At 46.9% G+C, this 26,053-nt stretch overlaps 1 protein-coding gene across 1 annotated transcript in view; it reads right to left on the minus strand.

Moving 5' to 3' along the window:
* The window catches only part of F5 (coagulation factor V), a 154,502-nt gene that overhangs the window by 84,127 nt on the left and 44,322 nt on the right, over positions 1 to 26,053 (minus strand). The window contains 4 exon segments of the mRNA XM_030202234.1: positions 3,527 to 3,701; positions 12,383 to 13,226; positions 13,229 to 14,365; positions 19,581 to 19,793. Coding sequence (XP_030058094.1) covers positions 3,527 to 3,701; positions 12,383 to 13,226; positions 13,229 to 14,365; positions 19,581 to 19,793 — 2,369 coding nt within the window.

The following is a 26,053-nucleotide window of genomic DNA, read 5'->3' on the forward strand; positions in this document are numbered from 1 at the left end:
AACACCCTTGCATAGCCTATACAAGGGGTAGAAACATTAAAGATCAATTGGTTCACACACAATTTTCTTCGGAGCTTCCAACATTAACTACAGGATGTCACCAACCATGCGGCCAGTGTCAATTTTGTGCCCAAACTAGTAAGATGACTCAGTGGACACATGTTAATACCCAACACACATATAATATGGAACAACAAACCACTTGTCTTTCATCTTTTGTGGTATATATAATATATTGTCCGTGTTCTTTACAGTATGTGGGGCGCACTATAAGATCCATGCGAGTAAGACTCATAGAACACAAGAGTAAGTTGAAAACTAAAACAGTATCGGCTCCTCTTGTACCCCATTGCATACAATACCATCATTCTTTCACGGACCTTAGATGGTTCATTATAGAACAAGTTCCTGAGTCAAGCGGAGGTCGAGATCGGATTACAGTATTAACAAGGAGGGAACAATGGTGGATACACAGGTTACACACAGTCAGTCCTTATGGGCTGAATGAAACTGTGGAATGGAATTCAATGATTTAATGTTAAGCACTATTCATCAATGACTCTTATATATATATATATATATATATATATATAAAAAAAATTTTAAGAGAGAGAGATGGGGATGCATGTATTTATGTTTACACATATATATATATATATTTTTTTGTGGATGGATCAACTCAATGTTTCAATCATCATTATAAATATATGCTTGTAATTATGCATATGGATAGATGTGTATACATACAGACATTGATTTAGTATCTTTGTAACATACTTTAGGGGACATTTTTTAACGTTAGATTTTTGTTCCCTTAGTGACGTCGACGCATTGCGTCGGCAGTTTGCAGTCATCAAATAGCGCCGTTGAAGGACAATTCAGTGCACTGTGAGAATCTGCGTGCACAGCTTGTTGTGGATCTAAGGCGGACTATGTTAACCCGAGTCCCTGATGAAAATATTGAAACCCGCGGTGTCGGGCGCAATTTAGGGGAAGCCTAAGTGGACTCCAACAACGTGAGACATGCAGTGGCATGCAAGTTAAGTTATAGTTTTTTCATTTTTTGTATTTTGAGCACATATACATTTTTTGAGCACTGTTGGTAGTGTTTGCAAATATCACAGCCTTCATTAATAGTTTATCAAGGGATGACCCGATGAAGAGAGACTATGCTACTAGGCAAATAATATGAAATAGCCGTAAAGTAGTATTTTCCGAGGGCTCCCTATTATAACTTTAACCAAATAGTTGGCTTGTGATTTGTTTGCATACACTCAGGCCTTATCTTTGGTTTTGTGATTTGCTAGTGGAATAGCAACATTCCATGTAGAATCTCAAATAGTAGTGGAGGAGTGGCCTAGTGGTTAGGGTGGTGGACTTTGGTCCTGGGGAACTGAGTTCAATTCCCACTTCAGGCACAGGCAGCTCCTTGTGACTCTGGGCAAGTCACTCAACCCTCCATTGCCCCATGTAAGCCGCATTGAGCCTGCCATGAGTGGGCAAGTCACTTAACCCTCCATTGCCCCATATAAGCCGCATTGAGCCTGCCATGAGTGGGAAATGGGTACAAATGTAACAAAAATAAAATAGATACTATTGGAGATTCTACATGGAATGTGGCTACTATTGGAGATTCTACATGGAATGTTGCAATTCCACTAGCAACATTCCATGTAGAAGGCTGCGCAGACTTCTGTTTCTGTGAGTCCGACGTGACTCACAGAAGCAGAAGCCTGCACAGCCACATTGGTGATCTGCAAGGGCCGACTTCTACATGGAATGTTGCTAGTGGAATAGCAACATTCCATGTAGAATCTCAAATAGTAGTGGAGGAGTGGCCTAGTGGTTAGGGTGGTGGACTTTGGTCCTGGGGAACTGAGTTCAATTCCCACTTCAGGCACAGGCAGCTCCTTGTGACTCTGGGCAAGTCACTCAACCCTCCATTGCCCCATGTAAGCCGCATTGAGCCTGCCATGAGTGGGCAAGTCACTTAACCCTCCATTGCCCCATATAAGCCGCATTGAGCCTGCCATGAGTGGGAAATGGGTACAAATGTAACAAAAATAAAATAGATACTATTGGAGATTCTACATGGAATGTGGCTACTATTGGAGATTCTACATGGAATGTTGCAATTCCACTAGCAACATTCCATGTAGAAGGCTGCGCAGACTTCTGTTTCTGTGAGTCCGACGTGACTCACAGAAGCAGAAGCCTGCGCAGCCACATTGGTGATCTGCAAGGGCCGACTTCTACATGGAATGTTGCTAGTGGAATAGCAACGTTCCATGTAGAATCTCAAATAGTAGCAACAGTGGAGGAGTGGCCTAGTGGTTAGGGTGGTGGACTTTGGTCCTGAGGAACTGAGTTCGATTCCCACTTCAGGCACAGGCAGCTCCTTGTGACTCTGGGCAAGTCACTTAACCCTCCATTGCCCCATGTAAGCCGCATTGAGCCTGCCATGAGTGGGAAAGCGCAGGGTACAAATGTAACAAACATAAAATAGATAAAATATGTCTTAACCTTTCTCACATTATCCCCTTTTCTTGTCTCTCTTCTCTTATCCCTCATTTCACACCCTCATTATCCAAACCCATCAATATATCCCCACATATCTAAAACTGCCAAGTATTCACTAGCCCCTCAAATTCCCACTCCTTCTCTCTGATCCATAATTCCTTGCTCTGTTCCTCTTCCTCTCCCCTCCATCCACACCTCCTAGCCCTATCCATCTTCTGCTCTGTACCCCTCTCCTCTATCCATACACCCCCAGTCCCATCCATCTCCTGATTCTTCCCCCCACACCCCCTAGCTTCATCCATCTCCTGCTTCATCCCCCCCTACTCAGTATGGTCCAGTGTTCCCCTCCCTCTCTCCTCCCCCCTCCCAGTGTGATCCAGTGTCGCTCTCCCGTCCTCTCCTCTTCTCCCCTACCCCTCCTCCGGTCTGCAGTCTTCAAGATGTCCGGGCCGGATCAGCGCCGCCGGAAGCCTTCTCTCTGCAGCAACTTCCTGTTCTCACATAGGCAGGATGCTGCAGAAAGAAGGCTTCCGGGGCAGGCTGAAGGCAACGTGCTTACATCGCTAATGCTGCCGGCAGCCCTGAGCCAGTCTGGACACATTGAAGACCGCAGACCGGAGGAGGGGTAGAGGAGAGGGGGAGAGGGAGTGCTATACCAGAACCTTCAGGGAAGGGGGTGGAAGAAGAGAGAGAGATGCCACAGCACTCGGGACAGGAGGTGGCAATTTGTTTGGGAGGAACTGCCCCCTCACCCCCCCCAAACTACGCCCATGATTGCTTGACTTAACGGCTCTGTGGTCTGCCTTTTAAGGTGGCTGTATAGCCGTGAGGGTGTGCTGTTAAGGTAGCGTGGTAACTTCCTATAGACTCCCTCAAAGTGCCCTTTATAGAACAGTATGCTAAGTTACTATGCCCTAATTAAACTGGGCAGCAGTCTGGACAGAGGCACTCTTCAATTACACAGCCAGAAAAAGCTTTTACTCACAGCCACAGCACAGTAACTTACCTGTATGACGTCATCAACCTCTGCTCTGATGACAGGTCCAAGAATGCCCAGATGTTCCTCATACTCCCCTTGGACACTGAGCTTTTGAAAGTCGCTATCCAGGTAACTAAGAAATATCACTTTCTTGTACACGTTACCACCTGTATCACTGTCAAATTTATCATGCCTGATGGTGCTACAGAGAAAAGGAACACACGAAGAATTAAAACACCTCCAAGGCTAAATACATTTAAAGAGCTGCTAACATGGTCAGGAATGCTAGAAAAAATATAGGGACAGATTTCAGAAGTCCATTAAAGAAGCTGGTATTCCTAGAAGTGAAAACATTATTAAACGTACGCGGAGGGGCATAATCGAAAGGGGCGTCCAAGTTGGGATTTGGTGTCCTTGCAAAACGGCGAACTCCAGGGACGGGGGAAACCCATATTTTCGAAACAAGATGGACGTCCATCTTTTGTTTCGAAAATACCGTCAGAGATGTCCAAATCCTTAAATTTGGACGTTCCTAGACATGGACATTTCTGACTTTCGGCGATTTTTGAAACAAAAGATGTCCATGTCAAAAACGTCCTAATGCAAGACATTTGGGCATGGGAGGAGCCAGTGCACTGGTCCCCCTGACATGCCAGGACACCAACCGGGCACCCTAGGGGGTATTGCAGTGGACTTCATAAATTGCTCCCAGGAACATAGCTCCCTTACCTTGTGTACTGAGCCCCTCAACCCCCCCACCCAAAACCCACTACCCACAACTGTACACCATTATCATAGCCCTTATGGTGAAGGGGGCACCTAGATGTGGGTACAGTGGGTTTGTGGTGGGTTTTGGAGGGCTCGCTGTTTCCTCCACAAATGTAACAGGTAGGGGGGTTATGGGCCTGGGTCCGCCTGTCTGAAGTGCACTGCAATACCCACTAAAACTACTCCTGGGACCTGAGTATGACATCTGAGGCTGGCAATCAATATTTTTAAAGATGTTTTTTGAGGGTGGGAGGGGTTTAGTGACCACTAGGGGAGTAACGGGAGGTCATCCCCGATTCTCTCCGGTGGTCATCTGGTCATTTCGGGCACCTTTTTGTGCCTTAGTCGTAAGAAAAACAGGTCCGGGTGAAATCGTCCAAGTGCTCATCAGGGACGTCCTTGTTTTTTTCGACTATGGGTCAAGGACGTCCAAGTGTTAGGCACACCCAAGTCCCGCCTTTGCTACGTCTCCAACACGCCCCCTTGAACGTTGGCCGTCCTTGCGACGGAGTGCAGTTGGAAACGTCCTAAATTGGGTTTCGATTACACCGATTTGGACCTCCCTGGGAGAAGGACGTCCATCTTCCGATTTATGTCGAAAGATGGACGTCCTTCTCTTTCGAAAATGAGCACAATAGTAACATAGTAAATGATGGCAGATAAAGACCTGTACGGTCCATCCAGTCTGCCCAACAAAATAAACTCATTTTACATGATATGTGATACTTTATATGTATACCCGAGTTTGATTTGTCCTTGCCATTCTCAGGGCACAGACCGTAGAAGTCTACCCAGTACTGTTCTTGTACTAAGTTCTGGAGCTAACGTCAAAGCCCCTTAAAATTTACACTCCAGCCCATCCATATCTATTCAGTCATGATCAGGGCGTAGACCATAGAAGTCTGCCAAGTTTTGCTTCCTAATTACTGGTGTTGCCACCCAATCTCCACTAAGATTTTGTGGATCCATTCTTTCTAAACAGGATTCCTTTGTGTTTATCCCACGCATGTTTGAATTTCATTATCGTTTTCATCTCCGCCACCTGCCACGAAAGGGCATTCCATGTATCCACCCTTTCCATGAAAAAATACTTCCTGACATTACTCCTGAGTCTGCCCCCCTTCAACCTCAATTCATGTCCTCTAGTTCTACCGCCTTCCCATCTCCGAAAAAGGTTTGTTTGTGGATTAATACCTTTAAACTATTTGAACGTCTGTATCATGTCACCCCTGCTTCTCCTTTCCTCCAAGGTATACAGGTTCAGATCAGCAAGTCTCTCCTCATACGGTTTGCAACGCAAATCTCATACCATTTTTGTAGTTTTTCTTTGCAACAGTTCCTGTCTTTTTACATCTTTAGCAAGATACGGCCTCCAAAACTGAACACAATACTCCAAGAGGGGCCTCACCAACTCAGTTTATATTCTACTGTTTTGATTTTTCCTTTATCCTGTGCCTCAGTCTACACCATGGGAGAAAACTGGCCATAAGGTTCATCTAGAAACAGAGACGTACCTGAGGGGGGGGGAAGGGGGTGCAAGCCTCGCACTGGCACCTATTTTACAAAAGGTCTGCTCCCCCTGATGACAAAACCTGGCTACATGTCTGCCCAGAAGGACAGACATGTAGGGTGACAGATTCTGGAAAGACAAAAGTGTGGCAACCAACCAGGGCCTTTCCTCACTTACAAGAGGAGAGAACAAAGCACAGCCACATGCCCTAAACACAGTAGCACAACTTCACAAGCAAAAGCAAAATGTTTGTCAAAATGGCGTCAAAATATAAAGCCAGAACACACAAGCAGCAACTCGAGGCTGGCAGTAAAAAGGGCATCATATTCCCTTTACTGCTAGTATTTTGCTCCTGATATCATTCTTTCACTGGTACCTTGTTACTAAGGATGCCTATAGACAGCAAAAAGACTAAGGGGTCACTATATTTGGGATACTGACTGGTGTATATATAAATATAGTAGAAATAAAAGGTCCAAAATTTCCACAAAAGTTCAACACAAAAGAGAAACAGGTGGAAACACAACTTCAAGAGATCAATCCAGGACAAGAGGTGAGATGCTCCAAAAAAAACTTTATTGAGGACCCAACACGGTCCGTGTTTCGGTTTTTTAAAAAAACCTTCATCAGGGGTCAATCAGTAGTTGCACAGGGGATATACTGACAGACAAAGGAGCTCGTAAAAATGTAGTCTTGCACAGGTGGACTCCAGAGAAGAGCGGGGTTCAGTGGTAGAGTCACAATCTGCGCTTCCATCTGGGGAGGAGATGCCAAAGTGGCACTAAAGGTGCGAAGCGAGAGGTAGGAGGAGAACCAGGAAAGAACAGAGCCCTGGAATCCAAGTGAAGACAACATATCAAGGAGTAAGCTGTGATCAACTGTGTCAAAAGCGGCGGATAGATCAAGAAGGATGAGGATAGAATAGAGACCTTTAGATTTGGCCAGTAACAGGTCATTGAAAACTTTTGTAAGTGCGGTTTCAGTAGAATGAAGAGGGCAAAAGCCAGATTGGACTGGGTCAAGAACAGATTGAGATGAAATAAAGTCAAGACAGCGGCGGTGAACGGCACGTTCAAGTATCTTGGAGAGGAAGAGGAGGAGGAGGGAGATGGGTCGATAGTTGAAAGGACAGGTAGGATCAAGTGAAGGCTTCTTAAGGAGTGGTGTGACCACAACATGTTTGAAGGCACCAGGAACAGTCGCAGTGGAAAGTGAAAGATTGAGGATATGACAGATAAAAGGGGTGAGAGTAGGAGAGATGGTGTTAAGAAGGTGGGTAGGAATGGGATCAGAGGAACAGGTAGTTCGTTTTGAGGAGGAGAGAAGATGTGTTGTCTCCTCATCAGTGATTTCAGGAAAGGAGGAAAAGGACGGAGGGGTAGGGAAGTTAGGGAAACGGACAAGGGGAGGAAGAGGTGGGAGTGGCTTGGTTGAGAATTTGAGGTTTATTTTCTGTAACTTGTCGTGGAAGAACTCAGCTAGGGTCTGGGGATATAGTGAGAATGAGGGGGGAGTTGGAGAAGGTGGCACTTTGAGGAGAGAGTTCAGTGTGGCAAAGAGAAGTCGAGGGTTTGAGCCGAGAGAATCAGTCAGCTGGATGTAATAGTCTTGTTTGGCAAGCAAAAGAGCAGATTGTAAGGAGGTTAGCATGAACTTGAAGTGTATGAAGTCAGTAAGGGCACAAGATTTTAGCCAGAGGCATTCGGCGGAGCGGGCACAGGAACGTAGGTAGCGGATTTTAGAGGTCAGCCAAGGCTGGGGTTTAGTACGCTGTATAGGACGGGGCATGAGAGGTGCAAGAGTGTCTAAAGCAGAGGATAGAATAGTATTGTATGAAGAGATGGCCATTGACAGATTTGGATGGTTCAGTGGTAGAGAAGAGGTTCGAGACACTGGAGGACAGGGTAGTAGGGTTAATAGCCTGAAGATTCCTAGATAAATTGGTTAAGGTTGGACAGGGTTGGGCAGGGTTGGGCAGGAGGAAGTTTGAGTGTGAAGGTTATTAGGTGATGATCAGAGAGGGGAAGATCAGAGGCAAAGAAACTGGAGGGAGAGCAGTTATAGGAGAAGACAAGATCAAGACAGTGACCATTTTGGTGAGTGGGGGAAGTGGAACAAAGTTGGAGATTGAAGAAGGATGTTAAGGCGAGGAACTGGGAACCGTAAAAGTTGGAGGGATCATTAGCATGAATGTTAAAGTCACCAAGGATGAGGGAGGGGGAAGAAGGATCATGAAAGAAGGAAAGCCAAGCATCAAAGTCGCTGAGAAAGGATGAAAGGGACTTATCAGGGGGACAATAAATAACTGCTAATCGAAGAGGCAAAGGAGTGATTAGGCGGATGGAGTGGACTTCAAAGGAAGAAAAACAGAGAGACTGCGGTGGCAGAAGAGATTGAAATTTGGAAGAGGGTGAGAGTAGTAGTCCGGTCCTCCTCTGCCTAATTTTGTTTTTAGTGCAGCCATTGTATTACACTGCGCCGCTATTCCGTCGCTCACTCCCTGAGTCCCCATCCAGTTTTAATCTAGTTTCTGGACTCTGCTGTTTTGCTATGCTCCTCCCACTCATTCGCAACGGCACCGCAGTGCTGCATGGGAAGGGAAACTGTGCCGGCTACCATCGCGGTCCCTCCACTCTTCCCTGCTTCTGAATGAAGACAGCCTTATTTTCTTGATTCCACCAAGGCCTCAGCACTTCCCCGTGGCCCCACAACAGCACACATGGAGCAGAGCACGATTGCACTCTGAGTCTGCCAGACTTGGGGACGAAAATCCTGGCAAACATAACGGGAGTCCGGTGAGAGGTGGCACAAGAGGAGAAAGAGAGCGGAGGACCCAATCCCCGACTCTCCCCCCCCCCCCCCCCCCCCCCACACACACTATACACACATGGATTACTGAGTCCCTGATAACTGAACCCCGATAACAAAGGACCAAGACCGGACCCGCGTCCCGTTCAGCTGGAAGCACCGGCGGCACCAATTCAAAGTGAAGGAGGAAGCTGCGGAAAGGGAGGATGATCTGCTTCTTCGGTACCGACGGGGAATCGTCTGTGCAAGTGTGAAGCAGAGGAAGCCTGGGGGACACTGTCCGCCCCCGCCACACACTGCTGGCAGCTGAGAAGCGCCTACGGGCAGTCTCCCGCTGTGCGGATATATCACAGCAAGGTCGTCCCCCCCCCAGATCCTCACTCTTAACCAGACCCTGCAAGGTTCTCCCCCCCCCCCAATCTCCACACTTAACCAGACCCTGCAAGGTCCCCCCCACCCCAGATCTTCACTCTTAACCAGACCCTGCAAGGTCCCCCCAACCCAGATCTGATCTTCACTCTTAGCCAGACCCTGCAAGGTTCTATCCCCCCTCCCCCAATCTCCACACTTAACTAGACCCTGCAAGGTTCTCCCCCCCATCACACTTAACTAGACTCTGAAAGGTCCCCCACCCCAGATCTTCACACTTAACTAGACCCTGTAAGGTCCCCCCCCCCCCCTGATCTTCACTCTTAACCAGACCCTGCAAGGTCCCCCCATCCCAGATCTTCACTCTTAACGGTCTGCACCACTATCTGCCACCACCACCGAAGCCCAGCTGCCCAGGCCAGGTAAAATAAATATTTTTTAAAAAATTTTAACATCGTGTGCAGTGTAATGGTGGGTGGGGGTGTGCTCTTCACTGCCTAGGTAAAAAAAAAAAAAAGAAGGTATATTTAGTAATTAAAAATACCTTTTTTCACTAGGCAGTGAAGAGCCCACCCCCACCCAGAAGCCCACCAACAATAAATTTTTATACTGCTCAGGTTACAATCTTTAAAAGGTTGCATATTTTTCATGTTGATGGGTTTTGGGGGGATGTTCTCTGCAGTGCCCGGGTTACAAATTAAAAAAAAAATGTTTTAAATTTAATTTAGGCAGGTTTCTGGGTGGAGGTGGGCTCTGCAGTGCCCAGGACATAAAAAAAAGTCCCAGACCGTGGGAGGATGGGTAGGGGGTAAGACAAGGCTGATGCTAAGCTAAAGGGGGGGTGGGGGGCTAGGGTAGGGCTTATCTATAGGATGAATGATTGGGAAGGGAAGGGCTGATGCAGTGCTACGGGGATAAATGGGGAAGAGGGTAAGGTAGAGAAAGGAAGGGCTGATGCTGGGCTATGGAGATGGATGGTGGGGTAGGGAAGGGAAAAGCCGATGCCAGGCTGAAGGGCAGGGATGGACTGATGCCAGGCTACAGGACAATTGCTAATGTATGGTCCTCTAATCTGTAATTGATGAGAGTTGGTATGTGCTCTGCATGTGACCAAGGTGAGAGATTCTGCTGGCATGTAGTTTGTGTCGGGTTGTACGAGTCTGACTTGTCCAATGGGAAGTGTATTGCACTGCTGCATTTATAAAAGTACTGTTATTGGTATTCGTGTTCAGAATTGGTGTTGAGATTTGCAACATAGGCTCTAAGAAGTTTCTTTGCAGGATTTAGTGTTACTTCACAAAGTACCTGACAGTTAAGGGATTTTGTATTGCTATTATTGAGGTGCTACCAGAATTTGAATACATCTTTCCTGTGTATTTATATTGCAAGATCCTGTCGTGTGTTGAGAGGTTTGCCACTGTAGTAGCCTTATGTCTGGTCAATTTTAAGATATGGGAAAATGTAATTATATTTAAAAATATTGGTTTTTCTGTTATGTATGGTGGTTTACGCTGATGCACCTGTTAGGCAGACTCAGGGGCGTATCTGCGTGGGGCCTCAGGGGCCTGGGCCCCCGCAGATTTCGCCCTGGACCCCCCTACCGCTGCCAACCCTCCCCCTCCGTTGCTCGCCTACCTTCGCTGGCGGGGGACCCCAACCCCCGCCAGCCGAGGTCCGCGTCCTCCTGCCGCTGCCGGCTGCCTTTGGTCCTTTAATTCTTCCATTGAAGCTGGCGCCGACGAAAGTTTCTTTTGAGTCTGACGTCGCTGCACGTTGTACGTGCAGGACGTCAGACTCAGAAATTGTTTCTGAGTCTGACGTCCTGCACGTACAACGTGCAACGTGCAGCGACGTCAGATTCAAAAGAAACTTTCGTCGGCGCCAGCTTCAATGGAAGAATTAAAGGACCAAAGGCAGCCGGCAGCGGCAGCGGCAGGAGGACGCGGACCTCGGCTGGCGGGGGTTGGGGTCCCCCGCCAGCGAAGGTAGGCGAGCAACGGAGGGGGAGGGTTAGCAATGGCAGCGGCTGGGGGGAGGGGGATCGGCAATGGCGGCGGCGGCGGCGGCGGGGGGGGGGGGCTATAATGTGCCCCCCCTCTCTGGCCCTGGCCCCCCCTACCGCCGCAGTTCAGATACGCCCCTGGGCAGACTACTTAGAAATCCATCATCAAGTGCACTCTAAGGCCTTATTTTGTAGTATCCCAAGAAACACTACTCATACCTATATACATAGTGCCCACCCATATTATCTGGGCCCACCCAAAATGTCAAGTCTGGCTACGCCACTGGGCTACGAGAGATAAAAAGGTCATGGACGAATAAAGGCATGACCCCCCCCCCCCCTTTACTCCCTCAGTGGTCACTAACCCCCCTCCCGCCCCTCAGGAGAAGCTCTTGGATATTTAAATCTCTTGTCTGGGGCTAAGTGACAATATTCAGCAGCACTTAACCAGGCAGTGCCTCTGAATATTGCCTTTTAACAGCCAATCCCTAACCGACAAAGTTAGGGGCAAGCTGGGAGCACAATTTGGGTGGAACAGCTACCTAGCTCGTTAGGTGCAGTATTCAGCTCTCTAACCAGCTAGGAACCCACACAAAGTCAGGAGAGAAAAAAAAGCAATCTTAACTTTATGCAGTGAAAGTAACCAGCACCAGTCTGAACATCAGCCGGTGTCTGGTTACCTTCTGGGTAGTGACACCAGCCGCCCTCCACATCCAGATCCCCCTCCCATCCCCCTGGAATTGAAGCAATCCGCCCCCAGCCTGATCTCCCCATTCTACCTGCCCACTGAAGATATAGGAATGTAGGCCCTGCCCCCCCCCCCCCCCCAACACCAGACCCTACCTTGCAGAATCCCTGGTGTCTAGTAGTAAATGCCCACTTGCTCCTGCTCACATCCAAGGCAGCAACCAAATGGCTGCCATGATCCCAAGTGGCATGCATATACTTCAGGTACCGCAGTAATTGAAGTACCACCAGACTGCCACTAGGGGTCACAGCAGTCATTTTGTTGCCAGTGGACATCACTCCTGCCCATTTACTACTACTACAGCAGGGTTGGGGGCCTGGGCCTACCTTTTTGTATCTTCAGGCGGTGGGTAGGAGGGGGATCAGGATGGTAGGATTGTTTCCATTCTGGGGCATGGGAGAGGGGCATTCAGGATCCGGGCAAGAATGTTTTATGTGGGTTCCAGCTGAATATCAGCCAGGACCTGCATAAGCTCGGGTGGCCAGAATTAGCCCCAGATATTCTGCATTGGTGCCCAGACATTACACGGCATATTTGGGGCTAATTTCACTGACTGCCGGAATAATACTTATATTTGTATGTGGTGAGAGGATTAAGGAGTCTGCAAGGTTCTGTTCGTTCCACCCCTCAGAAATTAGTCAAAGATACAGGGGGAAAAAAGCAGAAAGGAAGCCAAACCTTTTTTTGAGTCCTGAGTAGTCCCAGATGACCTCTTGTGCTGCAATGTAATACGTCCTCTTCTTTCCTTTGGAGCTGCGCAGAAAACGTGCAGCTATTTCATCTGGATTAAGTAAACTATTCTGGTCAGTTCTGGAGTCCAGATGATAAGGTTCAATAAATTCTACATAGTCATAATTATCATATTCATCTTCATCAATGTCAGTGGCTGGACTTGGGATATATTCTAAATAATCCCCTTCTGCAGCTCGGGGGATGCCCACAACAACTGGTGGCTTGAATCCTCTTGGTGAAAATATTGTGTTATTACTGAACTCATTTAGTGTTGACTGATTGAAGTCGATCTTTGAAAAGGTTTCATTGATTTCCTTCTCTGATACTGTCATATTGAGCTCACTTGTTAATCCTACATGATCCAGTTTGTTGTCTGGTGTTGCAATTTCTGGATTCCTTGTTTTCTTCTTCCTCCGTGATTTAATGCGACCTGCAGGGGAGGCCATGGTGCTATTTGTTTTTTTGACTTTGCTTCTTGTTCTTTTCCTAACCATTTGGCCTTCATTTCTCTGGACTCCCTGGCTCTCATTGAGAGGCAAGTGCTCTCCTTGATGAGTCACATTGCTCATTTGTAGATCAATGAGGCTATTGTTGCCTCCATCATCATCTTCTGTTTCGTAACTCTCTTCCTCTACAATCCACTTCTTATTCACAGTCTTATTCTGCTTCTCTGGGAGAGATGAATCTTTTATAATGATGTCGTCCATCACTGCCCCATATGACGAAACAAAGTTATCTGGAACATGTTCTAAACTAAAATTGTCTTGTCTGTTTTGAAGAATTTTAATTCAGAGGAATTATACTTTCTTGAAATGTTCCCTTCAACCTCACGTCCAAGAATAGAAAGCAAATTATTTGTACGTTCAAAGTCATTTTCTCTGTTAACTTGGATCTCTGCCTTTGGGGATTGATCCTTTATACAATCATTGCATCCTTCACTGCTGGCATTTACATTTGGTGTAAAATGTCTTGAAAGATTAACCTTAGTCCATTCTGTAAGGTTATGCCATTCTTTTTTTTGCAAAGGTTCTATATCACTGCTCAGCTCTGATCCAACGGTAGAGTTTCCTTCAGGGGTTTCACCAGAGGACAACTGAGGGATCTGCTCAGTTGCATTTTTGAGCACAAAGTCCAATCGTAAAGAATGGATTTCTGACTTCTCTCCTTCTCCATGGCCCACTTTCTCATAACTATCCCAGTTTTCATCTGAATTGTCAGTTATATTTGTAATGGCACCAATGGACTCTTCAAATCCCTCCTCCATGCTTTGCTCTCTCTTTTGTCTGACCACACCTGAACTAGAGGAATTTTCTGCTACATTTCCTTGTCTTCTTGTAAAGTTATACCATTCATTGTTGGCCTCAGATAATATGGGTGATCCTTCCTGTATTCCATCTTCACTGTCTTGTTCTGTTGCATTATCATCATGTACTTTGGCAGTGTTACCAGTTGAGTTGACGGCATTAAACCACGGTTTTGCCAGAGTGTAATTCTGACTGTGAAGTCCAACTTCATCACCTTGAATTGGGTTCCAAGCACCAGAAACTTTGGTGGCTTCCAATGTACCATTCAATACATCTTTGTTTGGTATAAGATTGGTGCCATCCAATATCACAGAGTCTTCATGTTTGCTATCAAAGTGATCATCAATGGCAAGAGCAGTCAAATTCAATTCCTCAATGTCAGATTCTGAGTTGTTTCTGAATGTGCGGATTCCCAGATCAAAAGCCATTTTGTCAGTATAGTCTTGATCATCAGAAGGCTTCTCCTCAGATGGTACAGTGGGAGTAGGATAGAGTTCTTCTACTTTCAATATGTCAATTGAGTCATAGTAATCATCTTCTTCAGTTAAACATTTTGCATCCCTAAACCTTATCCTCACGTTCTGATTATTCTTGGTGAAGCCCAAAGATCCCAACATCCATATGCCTAAAAAGAAAGAAATCATGAACTATAGAGAAAACATCTTGGCTACATTTTATTGCTGGCATTATGGGGGCCCTTTTACCAAACGGTGCTAAAAGTAGGCCCGCGGTGGTGTCAGTGCACGGGATCACCACATGCCGAGAGGCCACCTTCTACCACCAGAGATAAAAGAAGTGGGAAAAGTAAACCAGGCTTGTCCAAAGAACTGGGACCTAACAAATAATTGATACTAAAATCAACACAGTTTATTAATGTTTCCTCCAGCTGTTTGCTATCTGGTATTTGCTTTATTATTGCATCAGTGCTTACTTCAGTGCCTTACGGTTTGACACAACGGTCTTTTTTAAGACCAACTTTACGTTGCTATTTCAAGCCTTCTGTTTTTCAACCTAAACATAAAATTAGACCATCAGTCTTTCCTTGAGACATAAGACTCCTGATGCAGACCACCAGGCCGAAACACAACGTTGTGTCGAGTCATTTCTAAGGAAACATTAATAAACTGTGTTGATTTTATTATTTGTTTGGTCCCAGTTCTTTGGACAAGCCTGGTTTACTTTTCCCACTTCTTTGATCTCTGTTTGCTGCCCCGTGGGATCTATTGAGTTCTCCACGTACGTGGATCCTCTTCACCTTTTACCACCACCAGTAGAACTGGTGTTTTTTTAAAGGGGCAGTAAATGGCCAACGCGGTAATTAAAAAATTTCAGTGCGGCCATTTACTGCTGGAGCCCTGAGGCAGTGAGGACGTCGGCCCGGCATTCCCACTCCCCGCCCACCGTCGCTAGAAAATATTTATACAAGTGGGGAAAAAAGAATAAAACAAAATATAAATATCTAAAATTCTTTGTACTGTTTGAGGTACAACGACTGAGCAAACCCATTTTAAGTTTGAACCTTCTTTTAAACCTTATTTGTATTCAAAGGCCATTTAGCACAATTTAAGTATCAAACATATAAATGGCAAGTGACCGACTCACCTGCAAATGCGCAGTAGAGACTTCCCTCTCTGTCCCGCCTTCGTGTCAAGACGTGATGACGTCAGAGGGTGGAACAGAGAGGGAAACGGAGTCGGACTGTCAGACGCCGCCGCTGCTGCTGGAGCCTGGAAATGAACATCGCGCGCACCAACCTCCACCCTCCCCCCATCCCTGCCGCCGCTCCCCGCCCACCCCTCCGTATCGTGCCCCCTGCATTGACCTTACAGCTCCTCTCACCTCCGTGTGGAAGCGCTGCAGGCAGCAGCAGAGCGATCTGCTGCTGCCTGTAGCACTTTCACACAGAGGTGAGAGGCGCTGTCAGGTCAGTGCAGGGGGCCCGGCAAGGCGGGGGGAGGGAGCGATGGCGAGGAGGGTAGCTGGACATGGGGGGAGGGCAGGGGGGAGAGGGCATGGTTGCTGGACATGGGGGGAGGGCATGGTTGCTGGACGGAGGATGCCAAGAGAAAGAGGAGGGTTGCTGGATATGGAGGGGAGGATCGGTGGACGGGGTGAGGCCAGGGGAGAGAGGACGGCTGCTGGACATGGGGAGGGGGAGGGCAGGGGAGAGAGCAGGGTTGCTGGACATGGATCGGGGGAGGGAATGGCAGGGAAAAGAGGAGGTTTACTGCACATGGATGGATGGAGGTGAGAATTATTACATTGCAAAACACAAATCTCGCCCGTTTTAACGGGTTTAACGGCTAGTTACAACATAAATCAGAGGTATCATACACCTATGATGGATCCACTACAGATAACCAGACTCATTTTGCAATGCATAAATAAAAAGAAAATTTACAGCTTACTACAGCATGGCAGGTGCAAATCTCTGGAATGCTCTCCCCCTTTATTTGAGACTTAATGGCTTTTTTATTAGGGTTAAGTCTCAGCTTAAATCTTATTACTTTCACTCAGCCTTTCCCACTAGCTCTGGAATTTAACTAACCATATTTCTTCCTAAGACTCGCTAGCTGCTTTCTAAGTCAGGCCCAGATGCATCAACCATACGTAAAAAAATCTAAAACGTTAAAGTCCTTAACAAATTTGAAAAAACGAAGCATGCAGCAAAAAAACAAGTCACACATGTTTGGTGCGGTATTGAAAAGTTCAATGTGTCAAAGATTCGTAATCCCCGTCGGTAATCGGCCCCTAAAGCATGCGCAGAGCAGCCAAGCGTTATGGTGGCTGCTCTGCGCATGCCACAAACGTCCAAAACAGCAACAACAACAAAAACCCCAAACAGTGGCTCCCCGCTTCCCTCTGCATAAAATAAAAAATGAACACAAAATCGAAAAAGGATCGGGAGGGGGCAAAGGTGCTCATCAGAAGAGTCCAGTATGGACGGCTTTGCCCCCCCCCCCCCCCCGAGGTCGACGCTGCTCCCCACTTCCGCTCGTATAAAATAAAAAATTAAAACAAAACTAAAAAGTTTAGCAGCCCCGGTCCCCCTCCCTTCCTGTCTCTCTCTGTACTCCTTCTCCCATAGCTCCGCCTCCCGGCATCCTCTGCCCCCGTGCCCCGCCCTCCTGAGCTCATCGCCGCCGCTCCCCCCCTCTACCGGACCCCCCTCCGCTTTACCGACCCGCGCAGCGCCTCTTACTTCTGTGTGAAGGCGCTGCAAGGGATGGAACAGCTGATCGGCGATCACTGCTGCCTCCTCCGACGTTTCTCTCTGTTCTTCCTGGGCCCGCCCTCCTCTGACGGAGAGGGGCTGTCGACGGAGGAGCTGAGGGCGGGTGGGTGAGACTGGGGACTGTGGCAACGGCGGCCTGAGTAGCGATTGGGGGGGCGGGGGCGGCCTGGGGGGGGCGTTGGCCTCGGGGGCGGCAGCAGCCGGGGGGGCCATAACCCCAAAAATGCAAAGCACACTAGGACAAGTAATCTCCCTTCCTTTTCTCTTCCAGATCGTTTGGAGGGGGACAGTACCCCCTCACCCTCCCCCCACAACATTATCTTTTACACATCTCTTTTCCATTCCAAACATGCAGTTTGTGGGGGGAGGGAGGGCATTGCCCCAACACCCCCTCCCCCAAACTAGGTTTCAACCTAATTCATGTTTACTGTACATGGAAGGGCATAATCGAATGGGGACAACCATCTCTAAGGGTGTCCATCTCTAAAGACGTTCCGGCGAAGGGGCGGGAAAACTCATATTTTCAAAACAAGATGGACGTCCATCTTTCGTTTCGATAATACGGTTGGGGACGCTCAAATCTCAACATTTAGGTCGACCTTAGAGATGGTCGACCTAAATGTTGAGATCGTCGACATTAGAGATAGTCGTCGCCAGTTTTCAGCAATAATGGAAACCGAGGACGCCCATTTCAAAAATGACCAAATCCAAGACATTTGGTCTTGGGAGGAGCCAGCATTCGTAGTGCACTGGTCCCCTCACATGCCAGGACACCAACCGGGCACCCTAGGGGGCACTGCAGTGGAGTTCATAAATTGCTCCTAGATACATAGCACCCTTACCTTGGGTGCTGAGCCCCCCCCCCAAAACCCACTACTCACAACTGTACACCACTACCATAGCCCTTAGGGATGAAGGGGGGCACCTACATGTGGGTACAGTGCGTTTCTGGTGGGTTTTGAAGGGCTCACATTTACCACCACAAGTGTAACAGCGGGGGGGGGGGGGGGGGGGGCTGTGTCCACCTGCTTGAAGTGCGCTGCACCCACTAAAAACTGCTCCAGGGTCCTGCATACTGCTGTCATGGAGCTGGGTATGACATTTGAGGCTGGCATGGAGGCTGGAAAAAAATGTTTTTTAATATTTTTTTTTTGGGTGGGAGGGGGTTAGTGACCACTGGGGGAGTAAGGGGAGGTCATCCCTGATTCCCTCCGGTGGTCATCTGGTCAGTTTGGGCACCTTTTCAAGGCTTGGTTGTGAAAAAAAAGGGAGCAAGTAAAGTCAGCGAAATGCTCATGAGGGACGCCCTTCTTTTTTCCATTATCGGCCGAGGACGCCCATCTCTTAACTACGTCCCCGTCCCGCCTTCGGTACACTGCCGACACGCCCCCATGGTCGTCCCCGCGATGGAAAGCAGTTGAGGACGCCCAAAATCAGCTTTCGATTATGCCGATTTGGGCGACTCTGAGAGAAGGACGTCCATCTCCCGATTTGTGTCGAAAAATGGGCGTCCTTCTCTTTCGAAAATAAGCTAGATAGTAACATAATAAATGACGGCAGATAAAGACCTGAATGGTCCATCCAGTCTGCCCAACAAGATAAACTCATTTTACGTGGTATGTGATACTTTATATGTATACCCGAGTTTGATTTGTCCCTGCCTCTCTCAGGGCACAGACCATAAAAGTCTGTCCAGCACTATTCCTGTACTAAAAATTCTGAAGCTAACGTCGAAGCCCCTTAAAATTTACACTCCAGCCCATCCATATCTATTCAGCCACAATCAGGGGGCAGACCGTAGAAGTCCGCCCTGCACTGGTTTTACTCTCCAGTTACCGATTCCGTAGATCCATTCCTTCTAAACAGGATTCCTTTGCGTTTATCCCACGCGTGTTTGAATTCCATTTTCATCTCCACCACCTCCCGCGGGAGGGCATTCCACATATCTACCATCCTTTCCATGAAAAAATACTTCCTGACATTACTCCTGAGTCTGCCCCTGTTCAACCTCAATTCATGTCTTCTAGTTCTACCACCTTCTCGTCTCCGGAAAAGATTAATTGCGGATTCATTAGATCTGGGATCTAAATGTCATAAATAAGTAAATAAATAAATAAATAAATAAATACAAACTGCAGTTTATGTGGAGGGGGGGGCAATGCCTCCACACACCCCCAAATTAGGTTTCAACCTAATTCAGCCCCTCAAAATGACATACTGATTACGATTTATGACAAATTACCAAGACTTATGGGACTCAATACAAGAATGAAGCTAAGGTCGGTAAAAAAAAAAAAAAAAGGCTAGGGAGGGTAGGAAATGACCAGAAGGGGAAAGTCCTTGGTGGGAATTTTCCCGGGGGAATTGTCTTAGTGGGGGAGGGAATGATGGGTGGGAACTGTCTGATACCAGTACCCACATAACCAATGCACAGCCAACATAAACCAGGACAAAAGAGAAACATTTATTTTGAGCCTATTATTAATAAAAGCAAATTTAGTTTCAACTCTGCTTGTATTTGGCTAAAATAATATGCATTTAACTAAAAAGTCTTGGCACATAAGCTCTAACATTCATCATACACAAAGGAAGCGGTGTCGCTTACCAATCTTATCCATTTCTACAGAAACACTTTCCCCGTGCATTGGAAAGAGATTGAGTGTATCTTCATTCCTCCCTTTGTCCCAGAAGTAGTGACCAGTGAGGTGCACTGACACAATCTTTTCCACTGCACCTATGCTGGAGATGTGCCACTTCACAACTTCTTCATGGCAAAATCCTAACAATGGAGTGCATTCTGGAAGGTAGCCATTTATTGCTGAAAAAGAGAAAGGAATTTTTGTTACATTTGTACCCCGCGCTTTCCCACTCATGGCAGGCTCAACGCAGCTTACATGGGGCAATGGAGGGTTAAGTGACTTGCCAAGAGTCACAAGGAGCTGCCTGTGCCAGGAATTGAACTCAGTTCCTCAGGACCAAAGTCCACCACCCTAACCACTAGGCCACTCCTCCACTGTTGCTACTATTTGAGATTCTACATGGAATGTTGCTATTCCACTAGCATGTAGAAGTCGGCCCTTGCAGATCACCAATGTGGCCGCGCAGGCTTCTGCTTCTGTGAGTCTGTCGTCCTGCGTCAGACTCACAGAAACAGAAGCCTGCGCAGCCTTCTACATGGAATGTTGCTAGTGGAATAGCAACATTCAATAGCAACATTCCATGTAGAATCCCCATTAGTAGCAACATTCCATGTAGAACCTCCAATAGTATCTATTTTATTTTTGTTACATTTGTACCCTGCGCTTTCCCACTCATGGCAGGCTCAATGCGGCAATGGAGGGTTAAGTGACTTGCCCAGAGTCACAAGGAGCTGCCTGTACCGGGAATTGAACTCAGTTCCTCAGGACCAAAGTCCACCACCCTAACCACTATAACCACTAGGCCACTCCTCCACACATCAGGTTTGAGATTATTATTATTATTATTAATTACATTTGTACCCCGCGGTTTCCCCACACATTGCAGGTTCAATGCGGCTTACATAGTAAATAGAATTACAAAGTCTTGAAGGAGAATGTTACAAGTTGTAGTAAACATAGTAGTAGTGGGGTTTTGAGGATGGAGAGGTAAACAAAGATAGGATGAGCAAAAGGAGAAGAGATTGGGAGGGATAAGGAGTAGGAAGGATGGAGAGGAAGAGATTGAGGAATGAGCATAAGGAGATTGTGAGACATGGTCAAAGGTATAATAATTGTCGGGGCAGGAATCATGTGGGCGGGCTTAAAAGGTTAAATTGGGTCATTAGGGTAAGCTTTCTTGAAGATGTAACCACCGTCACTAAGATTTCTCACACTGAACTAATGCATCAGTGCGAAAATATTCTTTGGTTCTCCCACGCATCTATGGGTAGACCCAGTGGCATAGCTACGGGGTCAATGGGGCCAGGGTCCCCGGGTCCTCCCAAATTGACTCCAGGGCTCCCGGTTTGGTTGGCGTGGGTCCCCAACCCCCACCAGCTAAGGTGTTTGTCCCACACTGGTCTTACATTGCCTGGCGCCCTGCCTTGTTTTCATTAAAACGAGTGCGCACGGCGCTGAAAACAGGACAGGATGCCAGGCAATGTGAGACCAGCATGGGACAAATGCTTTAGTTGGCGGGGGTTGTGGACTCGCCAGCCAAGGTACCTTTCAGCAGCGGTTGGGGGGGGGAGCGGTAGCGGATTGGGCGGCAGTGGCGGGGGCAGAAGTGGCGGCGGGAGGGCAGCAGCGGGGAGGCAGGCCAAAATGTGCCCCCCCCAACTTGGGCTCTGCCCCCCTCCCATCGAGGTCTGCCTACGCCCATGGGTAGATCATTGAGAGAACCAGCTGATGAGAGACAGAGCTTGTCTTAAGTTTGGTTATCAGTTTTTATTACAATGAATTTTAATATATAATCAGCCTTTTTCTGTCCCACTGAGAAAAAAAGACCATAAATTCCAGAATAATTTGGGGGAGAAGCCATAGAAACAGAAGCAGGCAGCACTAAATAGTGGGTTGTGCCCTACAGAGGTGGAAGAACAGCCTAATGGTTACAGCAGCAAGGCTTCAAATCCCAATAATGCTCGATGTGACCTTGGGAAAGCCACATCACTTTTTTTTTAAATTTATAGAAGATTTTATTGAGCTTTAAGAATATAACATCAAACATACTCAAGTCGGCTCATTACATCATATTCCCAGTGAGCCAAACATAATATTGAATATTAAAACATAAAGTACCTTATGAAGTCATCGGTCCCACAGTAAACACATTGTATACTTCAATTTTTTAATCCAATTTTTTAATATCCTCCCCTCCTCCCTCCCTATGTACCTACTCCCCCTTCTACCCCCTATGATCCCCCACCCTACACTCCCCACTACCCCCTCCCTCCCTTAGCCACATCACTTTTTTAATTTTTTGCCTCAAATGTATTCAAAGAATTTATGCTCCGAGAATTATGCTCATAAACTGGCCTCTTTGAATATATACTACGGCCGTGCATAAATTTTTACACAAAATTTCACCAAACTTCTAAATTTAGGAACATAAAAAAAGTTGGTAGTTTTAGGGCAGGCAAAATAAGTTAGGGACTTAGCATTGATTTTCATCACTGGCTCATAACTCTAGGCAAATAAATGGCAGGCCTAAATGTATGATCATTACTTTTTAAGAGGTTGATAGTCAAAGTAATTTAACTGGCTAGAAATGGCTCCTTGGCCATTTAAATTGCTACTGCAGGGCTATGGCACCTGAATATCAGCACAGATCACTAAAACGAAAGCCGGCAATTTTGTGGGTGGTCCCAAGATGGAGTCGGCGCTTATGCCATTTAGTGCCAATATTCAGCACTTAATCACCAAAGTTAAGAGTCCAAATTGGACCACATAAGACTCAGTCCTATTTTTACGCGGTGTCACTTACAGTGGGGGAAATAAGTATTTGATCCCTTGCTGATTTTGTAAGTTTGCCCACTGACAAAGACATGAGCAGCCCATAATTGAAGGGTAGGTTATTGGTAACAGTGAGAGATAGCACATCACAAATTAAATCCGGAAAATCACATTGTGGAAAGTATATGAATTATTTGCATTCTGCAGAGGGAAATAAGTATTTGATCCCCCACCAACCAGTAAGAGATCTGGCCCCTACAGACCAGGTAGATGCTCCAAATCAACTCGTTACCTGCATGACAGACAGCTGTCAGCAATGGTCACCTGTATGAAAGACACCTGTCCACAGACTCAGTGAATCAGTCAGACTCTAACCTCTACAAAATGGCCAAGAGCAAGGAGCTGTCTAAGGATGTCAGGGACAAGATCATACACCTGCACAAGGCTGGAATGGGCTACAAAACCATCAGTAAGACGCTGGGCGAGAAGGAGACAACTGTTGGTGCCATAGTAAGAAAATGGAAGAAGTACAAAATGACTGTCAATCGACAAAGATCTGGGGCTCCACGCAAATCTCACCTCGTGGGGTATCCTTGATCATGAGGAAGGTTAGAAATCAGCCTACAACTACAAGGGGGGAACTTGTCAATGATCTCAAGGCAGCTGGGACCACTGTCACCACGAAAACCATTGGTAACACATTACGACATAACGGATTGCAATCCTGCAGTGCCCGCAAGGTCCCCCTGCTCCGGAAGGCACATGTGACAGCCCATCTGAAGTTTGCCAGTGAACACCTGGATGATGCCGAGAGTGATTGGGAGAAGGTGCTGTGGTCAGATGAGACAAAAATTGAGCTCTTTGGCATGAACTCAACTCGCCGTGTTTGGAGGAAGAGAAATGCTGCCTATGACCCAAAGAACACCGTCCCCACTGTCAAGCATGGAGGTGGAAATGTTATGTTTTGGGGGTGTTTCTCTGCTAAGGGCACAGGACTACTTCACCGCATCAATGGGAGAATGGATGGGGCCATGTACCGTACAATTCTGAGTGACAACCTCCTTCCCTCCGCCAGGGCCTTAAAAATGGGTCGTGGCTGGGTCTTCCAGCACGACAATGACCCAAAACATACAGCCAAGGCAACAAAGGAGTGGCTCAGGAAGAAGCACATTAGGGTCATGGAGTGGCCTAGCCAGTCACCAGACCTTAATCCCATTGAAAACTTATGGAGGGAGCTGAAGCTGCGAGTTGCCAAGCGACAGCCCAGAACTCTTAATGATTTAGAGATGATCTGCAAAGAGGAGTGGACCAAAATTCCTCCTGACATGTGTGCAAACCTCATCATCAACTACAGAAGACGTCTGACCGCTGTGCTTGCCAACAAGGGTTTTGCCACCAAGTATTAGGTCTTGTTTGCCAGAGGGATTAAATACTTATTTCCCTCTGCAGAATGCAAATAAATTCATATACTTTCCACAATGTGATTTTCCGGATTTAATTTGTGATGTGCTATCTCTCACTGTTACCAATAACCTACCCTTCAATTATGGGCTGCTCATGTCTTTGTCAGTGGGCAAACTTACAAAATCAGCAAGGGATCAAATACTTATTTCCCCCACTGTAGGTGCACTTAGGGTTATCATCACATGTAGGTGCCCCCCTTAATCCCTAAGGGCTATGGTAGTGGTGTACAGTTGTGAGTAGTGGGTTTTGGGAGGCTCAGCACTCAAGGTAAGGGAGCTATGCACCTGGGAGCAATTTGTGAAGTCCACTGCAGTGCCCCCTAGGGTGCCCGATTGGTGTCCTGGCATGTGAGGGGCACCAGTGCACTATGAATGCTGGCTCCTCCCACGACCAAATGCCTTGGATTTGGTCGTTTTTGAGATGGGCGTCCTCGGTTTCCATTATCGCTGAAAACCGGCGACGACCATCTCTAAGGTCGACCTAAATGTTGAGATTTCGGTGTCCCCGACCGTATTATCGAAACGAAAGATGGACTCCCATCTTGTTTCGCTAATACGGGATGCCCCGCCCATTCACGGGGATGTCCTCAGAGATGAGCGTCCTTAGAGATGGTCGTCCGCGTTCGATTATGCCCCTCCACACGTCCTCTTTCTGGACTTCTTCAGATATGTCCTCCAGGATTTTTAATTTTTAGGGAAATGTCCTCTTTTCCTTTTATGTGGCTATGACCAACATACACATAACGAGAGAAACCATCTCTAACTTATTAGTCAGTCTGGACACATGGGGGTGCTAAAGAGAGAGAAAGGCATTGCGGATCCCCTCTCTGTTCCCCTGCTGGTTGAATCTGTCAAAGGAATTTTGTTTGTGCAAAGACTTTCACAGGTGTCTCAGAAGCCAGCCAACATTGTTGAGGGCAAGGTTGCCAATTGGGCAGTTTTCCGCGACGGGAAATTTTTGCCCGCCACGGATCGCGGTTTTTTGGGCTGGTTTTTGGGTTTTTTCGGTGGTTTTTGTGCGGTTTTTCGGGCCGGGTTGGGCGTGGCTAGTGACGTTTTGGGCGGGGCTAGTGACGCTTTGGGTGGGGCCAGTGACAGAGGAGGCGGGGCCGGTGATGGAGGAGGCGGGGCCGGCGGGGTTGATGACGGTGGGGGCGGGGGTGTGAACTTTTTGGCCGGGTTTCGGGGCCGAGTACCTGGCAACACTGGTTGAGGGATATGCGCTCTTGTGATAGGTAAGCTTGGGCTCAGACTCGGCCAAACTCAAATCATGAAGTTTTTGAAAGTCGATTGTCTACTGCTATACTGTAAGCAAGTCACTGTTTGATGTGTGTTCATTAACTACAATTAAATATTTCTTTAGCAAAGGTAGCAACCATTTTTATTTTTTCTGCCTTATTTTTTATTTCTGCACTTAACTGCATAAGATATGTATTATAAGTGTAGGTATTATTGTTGATCATTTAAAAATAAATGCTAGAAAGAAAGTTACCCTGAGTCAGGTTCTTGTAGGTCACTTAAACTTGCTTGTCATGTAATTCCAGTGGGGATAAGTACATAAGTAATGCCACACTGGGAAAAGACCAAGGGTCCATCGAGCCCAGCATCCTGTCCACGACAGCGGCCAATCCAGGCCAAGGGCACCTGGCAAGCTTCCCAAACGTACAAACATTCTATACATGTTATTCCTGGAATTTTGGAGTTTTCCAAGTCCGTTTAGTAGCGGTTTATGGACTTGTCCTTTAGGAAACCGTCCAACCCCTTTTTAAACTCTGCTAAGCTAACCGCCTTCACCACTTTCTCCGGCAACGAATTCCAGAGTTTAATTACACGTTGGGTGAAGAAATATTTTCTCCAATTTGTTTTAAATTTACTACACTGTAGTTTCATCGCATGCCCCCTAGTCCTAGTATTTTTGGAAAGCGTGAACAGACGCTTCACATCCACCTGTTCCACTCCACTCATTATTTTATATACCTCTATCATGTGTATTTTCAAGGTGATTGGCTATGTTAATGTAGGATCTGTATAAGAAGCATCATTTTGTATTACTGACCTCGCAAGTGAAGGCTGATTAAGGGGTGTAGAAGTAATTTTTGAAGGATTTATGGGGAGTGTGTGTGGCAGGCAGCTGCAGTGTTGAATGCGGATTTGGAGTAGTGTACAGATACTGTGGAGTTAATTTTAGGCGTTTTTAGTGTGTG

The sequence above is a fragment of the Microcaecilia unicolor genome, chromosome 4 (genome assembly GCF_901765095.1).
Source record: "Microcaecilia unicolor chromosome 4, aMicUni1.1, whole genome shotgun sequence".
Lineage (NCBI taxonomy): Eukaryota > Metazoa > Chordata > Amphibia > Gymnophiona > Siphonopidae > Microcaecilia > Microcaecilia unicolor.